The sequence below is a fragment of the Scatophagus argus genome, chromosome 18 (genome assembly GCF_020382885.2).
Source record: "Scatophagus argus isolate fScaArg1 chromosome 18, fScaArg1.pri, whole genome shotgun sequence".
In the NCBI taxonomy this organism is placed as follows: domain Eukaryota; kingdom Metazoa; phylum Chordata; class Actinopteri; family Scatophagidae; genus Scatophagus; species Scatophagus argus.
The window spans coordinates 2,080,966-2,098,437 of record NC_058510.1 but is presented as its reverse complement, the minus strand read 5'-3'; the positions used below and the strand labels follow the sequence as shown (position 1 = coordinate 2,098,437).

At 46.1% G+C, this 17,472-nt stretch overlaps 3 protein-coding genes across 6 annotated transcripts; 2 read left to right on the top strand and 1 right to left on the bottom strand.

Annotated features, from left to right (window-relative positions):
* The first annotated feature begins 30 nt into the window (after positions 1-30).
* Positions 31-2,001, top strand: si:ch211-196f5.2 (uncharacterized protein LOC556372 homolog). Of its 2 annotated transcripts, XM_046370730.1 has the most exons (5): positions 31-337; positions 516-1,038; positions 1,139-1,238; positions 1,310-1,439; positions 1,671-2,001. In XM_046370730.1, exons 2-5 carry the CDS (start codon positions 911-913, stop codon positions 1,760-1,762), a joined length of 450 nt encoding a protein of 149 aa, XP_046226686.1. In that variant the 5' UTR covers positions 31-337; positions 516-910; the 3' UTR covers positions 1,763-2,001. The 2 variants fall into 2 exon arrangements, with proteins under 2 accessions (XP_046226686.1, XP_046226687.1); XM_046370731.1 differs by lacking the exon at positions 31-337 and having other exon boundaries at positions 473-1,038.
* ipo4 (importin 4) lies at positions 1,805-15,476 on the bottom strand. 2 transcript variants are annotated; one of them, XM_046370719.1, is made up of 30 exons: positions 15,332-15,476; positions 10,868-10,954; positions 10,666-10,745; positions 10,513-10,554; positions 10,281-10,410; positions 9,990-10,169; positions 9,837-9,902; positions 9,621-9,722; positions 9,439-9,522; positions 8,965-9,120; positions 8,802-8,855; positions 8,548-8,657; positions 8,307-8,415; positions 7,981-8,110; positions 7,579-7,692; positions 7,121-7,234; positions 6,779-6,902; positions 6,433-6,544; positions 6,203-6,333; positions 6,028-6,105; positions 5,757-5,814; positions 5,320-5,425; positions 4,920-5,113; positions 4,773-4,820; positions 4,367-4,492; positions 4,036-4,262; positions 3,784-3,916; positions 3,567-3,671; positions 2,919-2,988; positions 1,805-2,753 (listed from the first exon to the last, which is right to left on the bottom strand). In XM_046370719.1, the coding sequence occupies exons 1-30, from the start codon at positions 15,401-15,403 to the stop codon at positions 2,623-2,625; spliced, it is 3,273 nt and encodes a 1,090-aa protein (XP_046226675.1). In that variant the 5' UTR covers positions 15,404-15,476; the 3' UTR covers positions 1,805-2,622. The 2 variants fall into 2 exon arrangements, with proteins under 2 accessions (XP_046226675.1, XP_046226676.1); XM_046370720.1 differs by lacking the exon at positions 15,332-15,476 and adding an exon at positions 11,322-11,703.
* nanog (nanog homeobox) lies at positions 14,562-17,342 on the top strand. 2 transcript variants are annotated; one of them, XM_046370724.1, is made up of 5 exons: positions 14,562-14,747; positions 14,876-15,216; positions 15,714-16,090; positions 16,183-16,323; positions 16,574-17,342. In XM_046370724.1, the coding sequence occupies exons 2-5, from the start codon at positions 14,880-14,882 to the stop codon at positions 16,913-16,915; spliced, it is 1,197 nt and encodes a 398-aa protein (XP_046226680.1). In that variant the 5' UTR covers positions 14,562-14,747; positions 14,876-14,879; the 3' UTR covers positions 16,916-17,342. The 2 variants fall into 2 exon arrangements, with proteins under 2 accessions (XP_046226680.1, XP_046226679.1); XM_046370723.1 differs by having other exon boundaries at positions 14,562-15,216.
* Positions 17,343-17,472: the final 130 nt, after the last annotated feature.

The following is a 17,472-nucleotide window of genomic DNA, read 5'->3' as shown; positions in this document are numbered from 1 at the left end:
ATCAGCCTGTCAGCATCACCAGATATCACATCCAAGCAGTCACATGACCCCATGTTAATATAAAGTAAATATATTACAGCCACTTAAATGAGCAGAAAAGGCAACCTGAGCTCCACCAATACAGTCTGAGGCCTCTGCATCATCCGTATCCCTCCGCAGTGCTGCTGACCTAAGGCTGGTATCCGTACGAGAGGCTTCGCCGAGACCGTACAGGACGACACTCACGTTTTTCAAAAGGTGAATACGTGGCGCCGTGCTGCGAACGGCCCATACATCAACCTCCTGTTCACCTTCACTGTCAGAGGAAGCGCAGGAGGGAGACAAATGGGAAGAGGAGGTGTGGATCATCTCATTACACACCATCATAAATCTGATGTCCACGCTGAACCTGAAGTGGCCTCTTGGCATGTTGTTGTCTCATCAGATTTATGCATTTTAAATCTATCGGTTAGAAGTCAGAAAGCCTTCAGTTCTCAGTTATTTCTCTCACCATTCGTCCATCTCCCTCCTGACAGTCTAATGAAGCTCACACCTGGATGATACATAACACACACTCACACCAGCTGCTTATATCAGCCAGGAGCGCAGAGCACAGGTCTGCACGCATTAGACACACTCACGCTTTCCACATCAGCGGAGCAGCTCTGAATCATCGGCCCTGAGGAGGAGGAAGGCAGACCGGCCAGCATCTGCAGCAGCACCCGCTGGAGACAAAAGGCATCACTCACGGAGATAAGGCACGCCAGGGCCAGGGATCCATCACTTTCTTTATTGAGATACTGATCACAAAGTCAAGCTGGCAGCGGACGACATAAAAAGCTCAGTGGAGGAGGGAGACGCCCGTGTGGAGCAGGCCAACGGGGGGCCAGACGACCCAGCAGACGGGGACTCCCGCGGGCCATGTGGCAAGATGGTGCGGGTGGAGCTGGAGTGGGAGTTGCCCATGTCGGTGACACTGCCCGTCCAGGTGGAGCCCGACCCGGCGCACCAACCCTTCCCCTTCCTGGACACAACACTGGCCGACCTGGGCATCCAAGAGTGAGTCTGCTCTCCGCACAGAGGCTGAAAATCAGAATCAGAAATCTCCTGCAGATTTACCAACATATGTGTGTGTGTGTGTGTGTGTGCGTGCGTCCAGGTCAGAGGTGAAGGAGAGGGTGGTGTGGGTCGACACCAAGAAGACGCAGGTTAAAAACAAAGCGGGGAAGCTGAAGGAGAAAGAGATCACCATCCTGGAGGTAAGAGGGGACAAAACCTCTGCGTCCATTTCGGCCCCTGAGGCGGACGAGTAAACTGTTTCCTCTTGCAGGTGAGAGTGAAAGCTCAGAAGCCTGGAGACAAACAGCTGCAGGAGGTCCTGTACAGCACCGAGGCCCACACCGACCGCTCCTTCTGCCGCACAGGGGTGGACATCCTGCCCTGGAAACACACGTCTACAGGTCTGGAATCAGTTTCTATGAGTCCAGTGTTTTAAACCTTGAGATTTTACACTTTTTAAAGTAACTTAAAGTTGCTGTTGGGCAGCTCTGAGGGTCAGATTCAGATTTACCTGCATGCAACAAAAACAACAACAATCACAGAGCTGAGAGGATCCTGTTTCCATAGCTGCTCCTGCCCTCCTCATCGTTAGCTCACCGAGTTTTCTGTCTGTCTGCCTGTCTGTCTGTCAGGGGAGGACGGACTGACGCCGGTGCACATGACGATGGCCTTGGAGAACCAGCAGCCTGATGTCACTGAGGCCCAGAGACAGCGCGAGATCTGAGGAGCAACACGAGTCCACCGCAAAGCACAGATATGAACTCCATTCTGATTCCAAGATGCAAGTTTGCATTTATTTAGAGGATTCATCAGTTTCTACAGTGAATGGCTTGACATTTTAAATGCACACTGCAGCTTAGTAGAAATGTGTTAAGTTTCTGGTTCAGTTGGGAAAAAAAAATTATAGAAACAATAATGATAATAATCTCTTGCACTTTGTCAGTTGTGTTGTAAGGTACAGTGGAGGAGTTGAACAGACTGACTGACTGCTTCAGGTCAGAGTCGGGCTGAGCTGCTGTAAGCGCTAACACAATGAGCTGTTTTCATACGTAACAGCTGAGTGCGGTGATTAGCTCAGCGTTTCCAGTCTGTCGGTGAGCTCCAGGGGTTCACACTGCAGCGTTTCACACAACACTCAGCCTATCACAAACACCAGGCTGGAAGCAGCAGATAAACCTCAGACCGAGGCAGCCACGGAAGAGAAACGCACAGGGACCAGAACTTCAGAACGGCCCACTGACCCGCGCTGGGAGGTGGGAAACATTTCATACAATTCACTGCTGCACACTCACACAGCAGAGCCAGAAGTCAGTCCAAAGGGAGGCAAAAAGGGGGACAGCAGCAATTAACAGGAATGACAGGAAACTCAACACAACGGGAACAACACAGGATGGTAACACCTAAAATAATAAAACTTCAACACAGCATGCAAGCAAATAAATTAAAAGTTAATAACTGCTGGAGTTAGTGCTGTATTTTGGGGGAAATGTCCCAAACAACTGTCCCACTTTCCACCTTCAGTATAAAAATTCTTTGCTGTGGCTGGTGTTCACACAAGAGTGGAAGGATGTGTGTGTGGGGTGGCTACGAGGCAGAGATGGCCGCGCTGAGATTGGCCTGCTGCTCTCCAGGAAGTGAGGTCACAGCTGCCTGGAAGTCGGCAGAGTGGTGCTGGGCGAACTGCTTCATCAGCATGACGGACGTGTTCTGCGTCTCTGTGGAGGGAGGACAGGAAAACACTGAAGGCAGACGGAGAGAGCAGGGACAGAGTGTGGCGGCCATGCAGGTTTCCTCTGTGAAGCACTGAAGGGTTTAAAACTAAAGAGTTCGGGTTCACAGAAAGACCACTGAAAGACTTGCTGTTACAAAGAAACCTTCACCTTTATCAACGTCATTGTTTCCGATGACGTGACTGGAAGCAGCGACGATCGGCTTCATTAGCTTCACCACCTGAGAGGACGAAAGAGGATTCAGAAAAGGCAGTAATGAGGTTTAATGCTGCTGTCCAGGTTCACACAGCGTCTGAGAAAAACTGTCAGGACTGTCGTAAACATGATGTTGGCCCAACTGACTTCTGAATCAAATGCTCAGCTTTGTGCATCATGTTGGTCAAATTGCTGAAGTTTGTCTTTTGCTTTGTATATGCATAACATGTTCTATAGTAATGCTGTACGCAACATAACAAAATACAATAAAAGACTGACAGACTGGTCTGTGGTGATCCATACAAATCATATGACGGGATCAGTAAAGCAGGATTACTCATCTTTGTGTTAAGGTCGAGCTGAAATGAACCTTTCAGATCACATTGGTGATCACACAGTGCACCTATTTGAAAACATAAAATACATTTCTTTGTATTCTTATATCAAAATCCCATGTTTTCCTCATGTAAACTTACATGAGCTTGAGCCTCCATCACTTTGAGCCAATAATATCCTGACATCTGCCCATCAGGTAGCCTTCGGCTTTAGCGGCACAAAGCTAATGAGAAGATGTGAGTGTAAGAGCAGCTGTTTGTACCGTACCAGAGCAGGACTGTTTGTGTAGAGCATAGCCAGGCAGCTGAACACCGTCTTGTTCTCCTCCATGTCCTCTTTGAGGGGAAGACGAGCCACCAAAGCAGGAACGACCTGTCGGACAGCATAACGTATGATCTGACTGAACTGCTTTCCACTCAGTTTTGTGTTTGTGAACGTGTCCTGCGAGCAGTACAGTTCAGTCGTTGTAAAGCTCGACGTGTACCTGCTCCAGAGGGACAGCATCCACGTTGCTCATGATCATCCTGCAGAGGGCAGCACACAGGTTGTCGATCACCCGCAGGTCCGACTCTTTGGACAGCAGGTTGGAGAACACAGACAGCATCATGGGGTAGTCTCTGGGACACACCTCACTAAGGAGCAGCCGGACGCAACGTTTATGTTCTAAACTACCCTTTAAAACGCTACACACACACGCACGCTCACAGAAACACACACACAGACAGACGAAGGATACGATACGACGATGGGTCCAGCTGCTTGGGCCAGACATCCCAGTCCGAACACGCTGTTGTTGCGAACTTCAGGATCACCGTCCCTCACGCCGGCTACCAGCACGGGGAGCAAACGATTGGACAGTCGGCCTGCCACTCCCCGGCCGCCAGGCGCGCTCACAAGCGCCTGCAGGATTTCTCCGATCGTCCCCACAGAGAAGGAGCGATCTGCCACTGTGCACGAAGATTTCTTTTCAGGGACAAAGAAAGTAACCGTTAAGTTTGCTAAGTTTCAGGAGTTAGAGGGCAGGGAAAAGTGCCTGAGCGAACAGACTGCTGCTGGACCAGACTCACAGCTTTGCTCATGATGAGAGGCAGCAGGTCGTTGAGGAAAGGGGCAAACTTGTCTGCAGGTACAGAGGAGGCCAGCAGGGGGATTCCCTCCCCGGCGAACTCCTGGAGCATGGCGTCAAACTCGGCCTGAAACACAAAGCACACCGAGTAAACGGACTGTGATGTGGACACAGAAATGCGGGTGAGTTAGAGAAACCGTCTCTGATTCCCTCGTATGAACAGTGCTGTGTCTATTCAGTCACCTTCATATGAATGATTCAACACGCTGTGTGACCATAAGTCCATTTCATATTCATCTGCGTATGCAAAGCTATGAAAGGCCAACACTCAACAACAGACCACTTGTGTATGTGCAGACTTAATGTTGGTGACTGTGACTCTGACATGCAGCGAGAGGACAGCCAACCTGTTGGTCTTCATCATCAGCTTCATCACCACCGTCCTGACAAGCAGTCTGAACGCACAGAGAAGGAAACATGATGGCAGACGGTTAGCGGCACAACTTCTACCGTGACGCCCCTCCCCCGTCCCTGTGGGCCTCCCCTTTTCTCACCTTTCTCTTGAGCACATCACGGATGACATGGCTGATCTCCTGAAGGCGTGAAGGGTTTTTGAAAACCTCCTCCTTGCAGGAGTTGATGACACCGTTCATGGTTTCCAGGATGCTCATCACAACCTGGCGCTCCTGCTCGGTTCGCACAGTTTCCACAAAGCAGGGAAGCACCACATCGAGCAGCTTGAGCAGGGCTGCAGAACAGATTCATGATGTACGGCAGTGAGGAGGAATAAACTTCAGACTACCTTACTTAATCATCTTACAGTGTATGTCTGCTTAGAGCCAACTTTTCTCCTTTGATGCTGTTCATTAAGAATTCCCACTGCAGCAGAGAGCAGCGCTGGCTGTTGGTGTGTTTGCTAAAAACGCAGCATTAAGTGCAGTGTTGAGGCTTTACCCTGGTGGTTGGCCTCAGTAGGATTCTCCTTCCACACTTGGTGCTGAGCTCGACAAAACTGACCCATGGCCCCGAACGCTGCCCTGCGGATGTCCTCATGAGGAAACTAAAGTCGCAGGGACGATAAAACAAAGCATCGAGTTACAGCACGACAGCTCGTGTTGGACAGAGTAAACACCTACCCCAACACATTCACACACGAAGTTCATTAAGCCGAGTTTCCATCAGTCAGCTCAGTTCGGTTTATTACACAGTAGAACAGCAAACCTCAACAGAGGGGCAAAGATGAAACAGGATGAAAAGGAGAACTTTTGTTGGTACCTTCAACAGCTTTCGATGTGGGAACACAAAAAATGTGTGACAAAGCAAACTGAAGCCGACTGTCTGGTGGAAACGCTGCTTTAGACAGAGAGGGATGAACAGCCAGAGCGACTTACATCTCTCATTTCATAAACCTGCTGGAAGCAGGACTCCACGAAGGGCTGGAAGGCAGCACTGAAACCACAGCAAGACAAGGTCAAACACACAGCAACATCTCGCAAAAGTAGACTGGAAATAAACCATTCATCATTTCCACCTACAAATTTACTGTTTGGGACAAAACTGCAGACAAATTACTCTCCTGACTGATGGCTAAAATAAAGTAGAGTCAGACTGAAGGAGAAACAGCAGACCCGTCATGAAATGTAAATATCTGTCATGTGTTACCCGGTGCTGAGGGCAATCTCTCCCAGGGCATCGCAGGCATCCTCCTTCTCATCGATGTAGGCGTTTTCCACGCTGAACCTGAGAGTCAGACAGACGTCGTATCACACGCAGCTCTTTTGGTCGGCAGGGTTAGTGTGTGTGTGTGTGTGTGTGTGTGCATGCGTGTGAGCCCTACCCTGCAACATCATGGACGTCTGTCTCAGTCTCGTCTTCCAGAAAGTCATCCACATCTTTATCTTCTTCGTTGCTGTCGTCATCGTCATCTTCATCCAGCAGGACGAAGGTCTTGTCCTCCTCAATGTGTGCCTGTGGAGAGGAGAGAGGAGGGTGAGAGGTGGGAAGCTGTATTTTGATTCAGATTCTGAACAGCCTGTAGGGTTCCAGTGATGTCTGTGTGCTTTGTACCGTAATGCCTTCATTGGACTTGAGTGCGAGCAGCATGACTGTTGTGATGGACGTGAGGTGAGGAGTCAGGCAGTCTGGGCTCACTGTGGATACAGCAGAGTACAGACTGTACCTGTCAGAGGGAAGCACAGACAGACGTCAAGGAAAGGTCACAGAAAACAGAGGATATCTGGAGTGTGTGAGACAGAAAAGCTCTTCAGTGGGAGCACATCGGCTGGATTATCAGCTGGATGCTGAGCGTTGCTGTGAGTGTCGTAAGCTTGTAGTTCTGTGTCGTCAACCCTCTTTTAAGTCAGCCACTTAGCTAATGTCAATCAACCCCAACGTGTTTTTTCCTCATACATACGTGCAGCGTCTCAAGTCCGGGTCATCAATGGTGTCGGTGAGGTTGAGGCCCAGCTGGACACACTCTGCAGCCAGAGGGCTGAACACATCTTTGCCGATTGTACGAGCCAGCACAGAGAGAGTATCTACCAGACGCAACAAAAGATGATCAACGTCCATTCATTCATTTAGGCTTTTGAGCCTGTTCATAAGTAGGAGTCACTTTTTGTTGCCTTAAAGAGTAAAACAGAGATGACACTGTCTGTATGGCACTAGAGCTGAGTGATAAAAACTTGTTTTGTTCTAAAAGTACCAACATCACACCTTCCGGCTTCTCCCTTGCAGAACCCTGAGGTTTACCTACCCAGCGACTGAGTTTGTAGAGACCTCATTTCCTCTGTGGTGGTGGTCAGGAAGCCCTTCAGACTTTCAATAACTGGAGTGAAGTAGGGCACCAGCAGCTCTTTGGCAGCGTTGGCTGATGAGACATTGAATCACAATGAGGCTCAAATTGCCTGATTTTGCTTCAATCAGCACTTTTTGGACACTTGCGTCATAGTGGAACAGATATCGCAAGTTGACAACAACAAGCCGGCTGGAAGGTTTTATTGACTAACAGCCCTTCAGCCACAAACAGCCTGCCGTCTTGTTTGACCAAAACGTAAGACTGTTTCCTCTTAGCTCCATGTGACACTATTAGGTTGGACAATATTTTTGTGTTTTTTAGTGTTTGACATTGGAAGAAAACTGAGCACTGTCAAAACAAGCCAGCAAAGCTGCAATGCTCCTGTGCAGGTCTTTGGACAAATGTCAGCTTCTTACCGATGGCACCAATAGCAGACACAGCGAGCTCTTTTATCTTGAGGTTTTCAGTGTTGGTGAGAGCAGACAACATCGTCTCCATCAGGGTGGGCAAATAGGGCTCAATATCTGCTCCTGTTCAGTCAAACAGAAAGAGGAGGTGCGGCAAGTAAAGCAGATAACAGAAGCTGGACAATAACAAATGACACTGTAGGAAAGAACGTTTTTAAAACCAAATAATTCTAATAAGACACACATTTTGATCACATCACGCAGACTAATGATGACTATATTAGTAGTTTTTCACAAGTTCAATTTGGGCTTCTTTAAATGAATATCAGGAAAATTCATATACATTTTTATGACTCCTCTTGGTGGGAATGAGGTGCTGGTACTTTACTTTAACATTTTTCATCAGCTTACCTAAGTTCTCCATGAAGTTCTCGAGGGCGTAAAAGGCCTTGGTGACATGGCCGACCCTGGCTTGGTTCAAGGATGAAAGGTAACCCAGCAGCAAAGGCATCAAGTCCGAACAGTATTTACTCACTTCAGGCTGGGAAGAAAAGATGGAAAACAAAGTGAACAAGCAAGTTCAAAGTGATTCGATGTGAAGAGATACGACCTGTGAACATCTGTCTGAACTGCTGAAGCTTTTAAAAAACAGCATCTCAAATAAATCATAAAAGCAGAAAGTGCTAAAGTGTAAGCGGAGAAAAATAAAACGTGCAGGATGGTGTGTGTTGCCCCACCTGTAAATGCTCAGAGAACTGCCCCAGAGCAAAAAGGCCGGCGCTGCGCACCACCTGGTTACTGTCAGAGAGACTCTGACACACAGTCTGCAGCACAGACGACAGCATCCTAACATACACAGACACACAGAGAAATACACTCTGGTCCTGGTGACACAACACCTCTCACAAAAATATACATATATGCAGTATGTGCTCAGAGAAATGTACAAAAAAGTTTTTCCACGTCAGCTGGACGTACTTGGTGCGTATGTGGTCAGCACAGCCTTCAGCCAGCACAGCGAGACACATGAGACCCCCCTTCCTCTGATAGGGGTTCTCACTGGCAAGGCAGCCCTGAGTGAGGGGCATCTAAAAAACATTGTCTTCGAGTCAAGGCTATTTACATGATAAACTATAAAGATTCATCACAACCTGAGCAAACACCTGAGAAATAACATGTTCACTTTAACATAAAGGCATCTGATTGCTCACATCAACATACAGCTGACTTACCAGTTGTTGAAACAGTTTCTCTGGGGGCATATGGAGCGCCATGGTGTCAATGATCTGGAAACACAGCAAAGAGAATTCATCAAGTTTAATCTTCCTTACCACTCCACAATGAATCAGTCAAGCTGTTGCAGCATAAATATTGTGTATCAACACAAAGAGGCACCTGAGCAGCGCAGTGTTTGGGATTGTCGTTCTCTGTGCCATCTCCGCTGTCATCCTCCTCATCCTCTGGGTCCTGCTCACCAGGTGGGGGAGCTGCGACCAGCACAGGGAAAATGGCCTGCAGGATGGGGCTCAGCAGCTTCTGCTTCAGCACCGTCTGCAGAGGAGAAACAGTTAAAGTCTTATAACGTAACATCATGCACATTTAGCTTAACGAGGTGCGTCACTCGTATCTGTACTGCTGAACGTTATTTGCATACTCAATACAGATCATCATTATCTGTAAATGTTTTCCCCTAAATTCAGATGGAGAAATTTCTCAGAGGAAGGGAAGCAAAACCCAGGGAAAATGAAATGATTTGTGGTCAGTACACGGGGAATTTGTTTTAAAGAATCTTGAACAGTAACAGGCCGCCATTGCTAACTTTGTGCCATTAAAATTAAGACATGACTGATTTATTCACAGTAGCTTTACCTTGCTCTTCAGCTTGATGAGGAAGGCAATGCAAAAGAGTGCTTTCACCCGCAGAGAGTCGCTCAGTGTGGTGTCACTGCCCACCTGACACAAACATTCACAGTGAGCAAATCACCCCTCAAACATTCAGACAACATTATGTGTCAGTTCAGAAGACAAAAGTCCAGACGTTCAGCTCCCACCTCCAAGCAGAAGCGGACAATGTCAGCAACATGAGGGACAATGATGGACACCTCACTCTCCATGAGCTCATTAAACACCTCCATGGCCTCGCTGGCTTGGTTCTGCGCAGACAGAGGCAGACCTGATCAGTTAACAGGCCTGATTCATCCACACCCTGAAATACACTTCACTGGCATTAGACACAGTAAAAATACCTTCAGCGTGTCACAGTTTACCTGATCTGCCTTGATGAGGTATTTCAGAGCAACAATCAAACTTGGGATGAGTGAACGCATTTGGTTCTGTTGGGAAGCAAAATGACACCAGATAAAAATCTCTATCAGTTTGAAAGTCAACAGCATATTGAAAAGAGTGTGACAGCGTCTCACCATCTCTTCTGTCCCTGTGTAAGCAGTGATGGCTGTGAGGGTGAGGATGCAGTAGTACAAGGCTGTTGGGTTGCTGTGGTCCTGCAGTACAGCACTAAGCAGCTGCAGCAGCTGGCAGTAGTGGGGCTTGAAAGGCTCAGGGTTGGACTCCATCACCTTATTCAGCAGCAAGAGCCCAACCTGTGAGGAAAGCAGAAGCTGAACTAAACTAACACTAAAAACAAAATCCAGTTCAATTCGACATTAGCATGAACCTGATCTAAATTCCTAGAGGAGGCCCGAGTCTTGTACCTGTCTGTCATGAGGGTTGCTGCTCTTGGTGGACTGACTGAGGAGCTGCAGCAGAGCAGGCCAGCGGTCTGGTGTCTCATGTTTAACCATCACAGCGCACAGCTGGGAGAGCGAGTGCTGAACTGTGTGCCTGCAGAACACAGACAAGAGTTCAGGCTCGTCATACACAACATTTCACACATGGGTAATTTCAGACAAAGTGAGGAATTACTGTATGAACTGTACAGCTTACTCTGCTTCCTGCGTGAAGGCCTGCAGCACCACTGCCTTCAGGCTACGTGAATGAAGGCAAACATTGCAATTAAAACTTACTTTCAGATGAACTGAACTGCATGTAGTGTTACAAAAGTGTGAAATTCTTTACTAAAAAAGGTAATGAGCAAACCTCTCTCTGTCACTGGGGTTAATCTTCTTCCAGTGTTTCTTAACTCTCAGCCTCAGCATCACTGCAGCTGACTGACGGACCTATGAGGCAAAATCAGGAAAGCATTTCAACAACAGCCTACACAGATCAAACACGCAGATAAAACCCAGCACGAATTATCAGATAACAATTATGTCACTGCTCACTCTCACAGAGACCTTACCTGAGGGTTTTGGGAGCCACTCATGACAGCACACAGAGCAGGTATAATGGCTGGATCTTTGAAAGCCTGTTTAAGCTGGGCCGTGGCCTTAAGGGGGACAAAAGAGATCCCACAAAGTTGGCTGGCTGCCACAAACAACTTGACATCATTGCAGAAATCACATGGCACCACTACACGTTAAAACTAACTGAAGCCTGGATTGTCCCCTTTCAAAATTAAGTAAGCTGTGGCTACTTAACTGAACGCAGCGATGTTAAACATCTTGACCAACTGTTTGACAGTTAGCTAACCATAATGTCAGGTCACCGGACGTTAACCAGAAGTTAGCTAGTTTAATTCCACGACCGTTAATGTCAGTTTCCCAACTTGTCGCCTGCCTAATACAACAAAGCTCACTTGAACAAAGTTATTTAACTACTGCTAGCATGAACCTGGCACTTATCTGTGGCGTTACCTGCTGGATAACGGCATTGTCAGGCTGTGTTAGCTGCAAGAGAATTTTCTCAAGTTCCTCTGTCATCCTGAAAGCTCGGAGGACTCGCCTTCGTTAATATTTCTGATAAATTTGGCGAGATAAACGAGTTGTCCTTTCGCGATGTGGTTACTGACGGCGTCCCAAATGTGCTACACCTGTCAAATATGTAAACAGCACCTCTGTGGGCAGGTTAAATCGCTGGCGGCCGAGTTTGACGTGAAATTCCACTTTTTAAAAAGTCGGCTACGTATGAAGCTAACAGACTGAATCTAACAGATTCGAGCTTCCAGCTCGGTCGGGTCCGTTAACGCGTCAACTGCCAGCACGCGGGGCAGAACCGGCCAGGAGCACCATGTGAGCCGAGTTAAAGGGGCCGGCAGCTATCAGTGGTCTCAGACTGAGAAAAACAAACAGCGCCTCCAGCCGGAAAGGAGGACACGGTGCAACGATGTGATGTAAACCTTTCCCTCCAGTTTGTCTGAGGTATATTTTACTTTAAAACAAAACACACAGTGAGTTTGGAGTTATTGAGGTTGTTCTGACTAAAACTAATAAAACAAATTAATATAAGTAAATTAGAAATTTACAAATTGCAAAAGTTCCTCCTTCCTGATGGTTCAGTAGAGTCACGTTGATTGACTGTTAAGGCTCAAAAGTCAAACAAATTTGAAATATACAGATGTTTTTTTGTATATAAATCTTGATATCTGCTGATATATCGTTAGCACATTTTTTTAAACTCTCAAAATTCGACATCAGTCTCTATATACACCCTGAATCCACTATGTAGATTATCATCTTTATTTGAATATAACTTAGATTAAAATGATGCTTACACAAATGAACAATGATAATGCTGTACTGAAAAGTACCATTCTATATGATGAGTACTCTTACTATTGATATTTTAGAAAATAATACTTTTGTACTTCTACTTAAGTCAAGTTTTTGTTGCAGGACTTTTATATCAAAACACTTATTTACAGGAAAAGTGACTTATTGTTGTAAGCTGAGGCCAACCACAGGAGAGTCCATCTACACAGCTGTCAGACAACAAAAAGGCGTGGCATGCATGGCATGTGAGACCACCGGTCTCGGTGGTCTCACATGCCACGCCCGAAGCACCCATGACTGAAAACAACCTCTGCGTCCGTCCTGCATTGTTTGAGAAAGAAACATGTGAGAACAGAGGTCTAATTCAGCTATAATGTTTTAGACTGGATACTAATGCTTTCCATCAGTATATTTGTGTCAGACTTATTAAAGGAAGTTAAGAAAATAGTCTCAGGTCTATGCAGCAAGAAAACAAAAGATGAAAAATAACCATAACTGATTTAAAATGATGTTCAAATGTATGTATGGTGAAGCTTGTACACTTTTGTTCCTCACAGCAGAAGTGCCAGTACACAAAATACAGAGCAACATGCCGAGTCATCAAAGGCCAACCTGTGCACATACCAATGCTAATGCATGACATACCTGATCACCCACTCCCTATACACACCTACACCATCAACCCCCCTCCTGACACACAGCAGATCAGACAAACACACCCTGTCCAGGCAGACATCAGTAGAAATGCTAATGTGCACATTACGCTCACTGTTGTCACATCATTTCACTACTAACTGACTGATTACCACGTCAACACAGCCAAACACAGGGAACACAAACAATCACTCAGATGGTAACGTGGGGGCTAATCTAATTCATCTTTGTGAAAAGAACTGTGAATGGGGGCAAAGTTTGCGTCAACATGGCTCAACCCCATTGCACAGGATGGACGCGTGTTGAGATGTGGGGCTGTCTAGTCTGTCTTTGAACTCTGGACATGCAGAACTAAACACTTAAATATGTTTTAAATCATATTTGAGATGAGACACATCTCTCCTCCCGCACAGCACTTTTTTGTTGAACGCATCTTAGCAAGTGGGTCCACTGACTTAGATTTAAATGTGTCATAATGATCCTCAATCATCAACAATAACGCTGACTAAGAAGTTTCAGTGATTCATAAACTATTCATGCTTGAGACCCAGATACTATATTTAGCCTATTGATCTGGGACGCAAGCTCATGAAAATATAATTAACCAGGCCATTAGGGGACTCGAGAAGCACAGAAGCACTGGGAGCTTACATGCTGACAAGGCAGCATGTTAAAATTATTCATTTACAACTTTATTTAACATCTATGTTTGGGTAAGTCACTAAATTGTGTTTGTAAGTGGCAGAAGCTGATATTGTAGGGTGGTTTAACGGTGCACAAAAACCCTTCACACATCATGTATGCCTGAACTGTACTAGCAGTAAGTTGCTGCCCAAATTGTGGAAATGAAAGCTTCTGATAGCTGAAGGTGTGCTCCTAAAACACCAACAGTGGTAATTATCTGAGCCTCGAAAGCCTCATTAAGAGACAAATCTCTTGACTGCAAATGCAGGATGAGGACTGCACATTCAAGAGGATTTTGGCACAAGGTAATCACCACATTATATGTTTTGTTTATTTACTACAGAGACAGCATGATTAACAAGAGGTTCCAGTTAATCTAAGGACATACAGGTGGTTTATGTGTTTTGTAATTTCTCTGTACCTCGAGTATATGTCTACTGGGAGTTTTATTTCCTTTTTCTTTCATTAAAACTCACTGCAATTTCTTACATACTGATGAATAATTATTTTTAAACTTTAATTCAAAGGCAGAAACGGGTTGTCAGGTCCTGTTTACCAAGCAATCTGATATTCTGCTTGAGTAGTGCACACTGATATTGCCAAACAAAATTAAATTTAATGAAATGCCCACCAGCTATCACGCAGAGAATGTGATGCAGTTTGGCGACAATGGAGGTAACTGATCAGTTATTTATAAGTTTTGACAAAACCACAGTCCATTAAAAGTCTTATCTAACACAGTGTGACATTATACTTAATCTGTTTAGTGGTACTGAGGCACCACTATCCAAAAGAAAATCTAGATATTGTGGACATTTTCTTAAAATTCAAACATTTTTAATAAAAGTAGTGCTTATTGATTGTGTTAAAAAGTGAAATAATTCGAAAATGGTTGACATAACTCTTCTAACTCCATCTGTCTTTGTCTCAAAACCTGAAAAATAAAATTTAAAAGCTCAGAGGCCAATGAACGGGCACTGCTGCCACCCAATCACCCACCCACATCCCAGCCCACACCCATACACGTCTTTATAAACAGCCTCTGAGAGGATGCGCGCAATTTTTGAAAGTCAATTGGCCCCGCTGGTTTTACTTGGGCAGGTCGGGTCCTGGCTTTTTACTTCGTGTGGCTGATGTGTTATGCACATTCCTACACTGATTAAAATCCGGCATACTCATTCTTATTTGCCTTGTAGGTTTTAAGGAATTGTCCTGCTGGATTTTAATCAACCGGTATTTGAGATTTTTTTTAGCGTTTTTTACATTTATATCGCAACACACAAACCTGCCAGGGGAATGGCAGACTGGAAGTCGCATATAAGTTACAACTACAACCCTTCTTACCATGCCTACGCCTACAGCCTCATGTACCAGCCCGGGACCGAACAGAACCTCGGAAACCTGCCCAGCTGGGGAGAGGCTGGAGTCACAGACTTGAGCAACAACAACGCCGGGGTGACACAGGCCTACTTCACCACCACTGCCAGGACCCGGGAGGAGTCCCCGCCTCGCAGTCCGGAGCAGCACGCCGTGGACGGCCATTGTCTCTACCAGGGCTCCGGGGTTGTCTACCTCGGTGACACACAGACGGGCCGTCTGCTCTTGGCCGCACCACACCGGGCTGCCTACGACCCACGGGCACATGAGACCAAACGGGCTGGGAGCGATTCAACCAGTGACTCGGAAGCGTACATCTCGCCAGGTTCGTAGTTCCGACGTGTAAGCTAGCGTTCTCCAGAGAAGCTAATTTTAGCAAACGAAGACGGTAGCAATATTAAATACACAAAGTCTGTGTAAGCATTTGTGTTAGTGCTCACATCTCTTTGTCGGTTGCTAAAGATGAAGATTTCTTCTTCCAAAGTTGCCCACGAAATCAAATTCTGATCCATCTTTCTCTTTATGGTTTTCTAAATATCCCGCCACCGATTCTTTTTTTTGTTAGTCGTGCTGGTAATAAAATCCAAATGGCGACATCTCGCGACAGAATTTGAGAATACCGTTAAGAAACGCACTGTATAGAACGGGATTAACTATATTGTAAACAGTGAGGTTCATTTAGGCACTATTTATGCGTTGGTTTTCTGTTAACAATTTAAATGTGCTGTAGAAGTGCCTGTCTGTGCTTCAGAACAGTGTGAGTGATACCTGAGGTTTGTGGTCCTGTAGACCTGAGCTCATGGTTTATTCCTCCTCTCTTAGATTCATGGAGTTCTGGCAGCAGCAGAGAGGGAAGTCTCCCCCAGGCAGACCCAGCTACCTGGGTGAAAAAGGATCTTGACGAGGAGGCAAGCAGCAGGAGCCCTGATGGCAGTGAGGACTTTTCTAGCTCTCTCATGGAGGAGCCGGGGACCTTTGTGATCACAGGGAACGAGAGCGCCAACGACGTCGCCTCCCTTCACGTGCCCTTAACTGCCCCAAAGAAGCCAAGCACTACCTCTGTGACTAAAGCAAAGGCCCGAGCAGCCTTCTCAGAGACTCAGATGAATGTTCTTGTCCAGCGCTTCAGTGTGCAGAGGTACCTCCCCCCAGCTGAAATGAAGAACCTGGCAGAACTGACCGGGCTGACCTACAAACAGGTAAGAGATTTAAGAATGTCGTCGAATAATATGCACCGCAAAATAAAATGTCCCGCACGCTTTCTGATCAATTGCATTTCCTCACTTTGAAGGTTAAGACTTGGTTTCAGAACCGAAGGATGAAGCTGAGGAGGCACCAGAAAGACACGAGCTGGGTGTCTGAGCGCTACACCACCAATAAAGACAGTCAGGTCCGCGGAACCGTCTTTAACGTCCCGTCACATATCCCGTGTGTGAGTATCTCCCAGTGTATAACACAAATTTAGCAGAATTCGAACTCATCATTGTCCTGCCCAGCTTTCCTGTTAAGTGATGACAGAGAAACAGCAGCTCGGACATACAACAATACGTCTGTAATGGAGGCTTAACCACAGTGCAGTTATGGCCTTAAAGGAGAGACGAAACATGACCACAGAGATACTGTGATATAGGAGACATTTTACTTAATTGGATACTAATTTGGATTGCTATCATTTGTCTCAGTATCAAGGAGAAGCCCGGCCCCAGCTCAAGGAGTATTACAACCAGCACATTATGGAGACAGCCTTCAAGAAGACGGCTCCACAGAACCCAGCCTTCTATGTGGCAGCTATGGGCTCTGCTGCTGGATACCCCTCGTGGTCCCCCGGCCCGCCTCAGGCTCCTGGCTGGTCCATGCCTCCTGGCATCAGCCACTACGAATACAACCCCAGTGCCTTCAGTTCAGCCAGCGTTGCCTCTGCCAGTAACCCCAGGCAAGACGCGAGCTTCGAGAGCAAAGAGGTGGAGCCCGTGAACGGCCGCAGCTCCTTGAACGCCACCGTAGCACATAACATCAGCCAGTAGTCGTTTGAGCGTCAGTGTAAATGTTACCCAGCAGCCGTGTTAATATTCTTCTATTCGAGTTTCCTGACTGTAGTTTGTGATTAACTGGTGTGCTTTTCAGGCTGAGTGTACATATGCCTTGTTCATACTTCTGTTCAAAAGCATTTTACCTTTTTTATCTTGAAGTTTTATTTTTATATACAACTATTTAATGTATGTTGGTGTGTTCTCTGTGCTTGGTGATAACATGTGTCCAAGTTGGATGCATCCTTTGGATTAACTTGTTTTTGTTTTTTTAAACAGTTTTAATACAAAGTGCTGGTACAGATCATGCGCACACATTTCAACACGCATTTTTTTTCTTTAAATACAGGTTCACTTTGGCAACTTGAAATATTGTCTTTGTTTCACTGAGACTGTGGTGATGCACTAAAATCTTTAACATACACTTGCCTTGTTTTTTTATTTTTAATTTAGTTATGATGGAATAGTTGTTGAACTTAAAGGGACCGTTCACCTCAAAATCAAAACTACACTCTCCTCTCTGCTGTAGAGGTTCTTCCATCTAGATTTAGTTG

Bases quoted from the DNA above. Each gene is read 5' to 3' on its own strand.
- si:ch211-196f5.2 (XM_046370730.1), top strand. From the start codon at position 911: ATGGTGCGGGTGGAGCTGGAGTGGGAGTTGCCCATGTCGGTGACACTG. The intron at 1,039-1,138 runs GTGAGTCTGCTC...GCGTGCGTCCAG, and splicing joins GCCGACCTGGGCATCCAAGA to GTCAGAGGTGAAGGAGAGGG. The intron at 1,440-1,670 runs GTCTGGAATCAG...TCTGTCTGTCAG, and splicing joins CTGGAAACACACGTCTACAG to GGGAGGACGGACTGACGCCG.
- nanog (XM_046370723.1), top strand. From the start codon at position 14,811: ATGGCAGACTGGAAGTCGCATATAAGTTACAACTACAACCCTTCTTAC. The intron at 15,217-15,713 runs GTTCGTAGTTCC...CTCCTCTCTTAG, and splicing joins GGAAGCGTACATCTCGCCAG to ATTCATGGAGTTCTGGCAGC. The intron at 16,091-16,182 runs GTAAGAGATTTA...CTCACTTTGAAG, and splicing joins CCGGGCTGACCTACAAACAG to GTTAAGACTTGGTTTCAGAA.
- ipo4 (XM_046370719.1), bottom strand. From the start codon at position 15,403: ATGGATCAGAATTTGATTTCGTGGGCAACTTTGGAAGAAGAAATCTTC. The intron at 9,523-9,620 runs GTGGGAGCTGAA...TGTTTGTGTCAG, and splicing joins TTGTCCGCTTCTGCTTGGAG to GTGGGCAGTGACACCACACT. The intron at 9,121-9,438 runs GTAAAGCTACTG...TCTCCTCTGCAG, and splicing joins TCATCAAGCTGAAGAGCAAG to ACGGTGCTGAAGCAGAAGCT.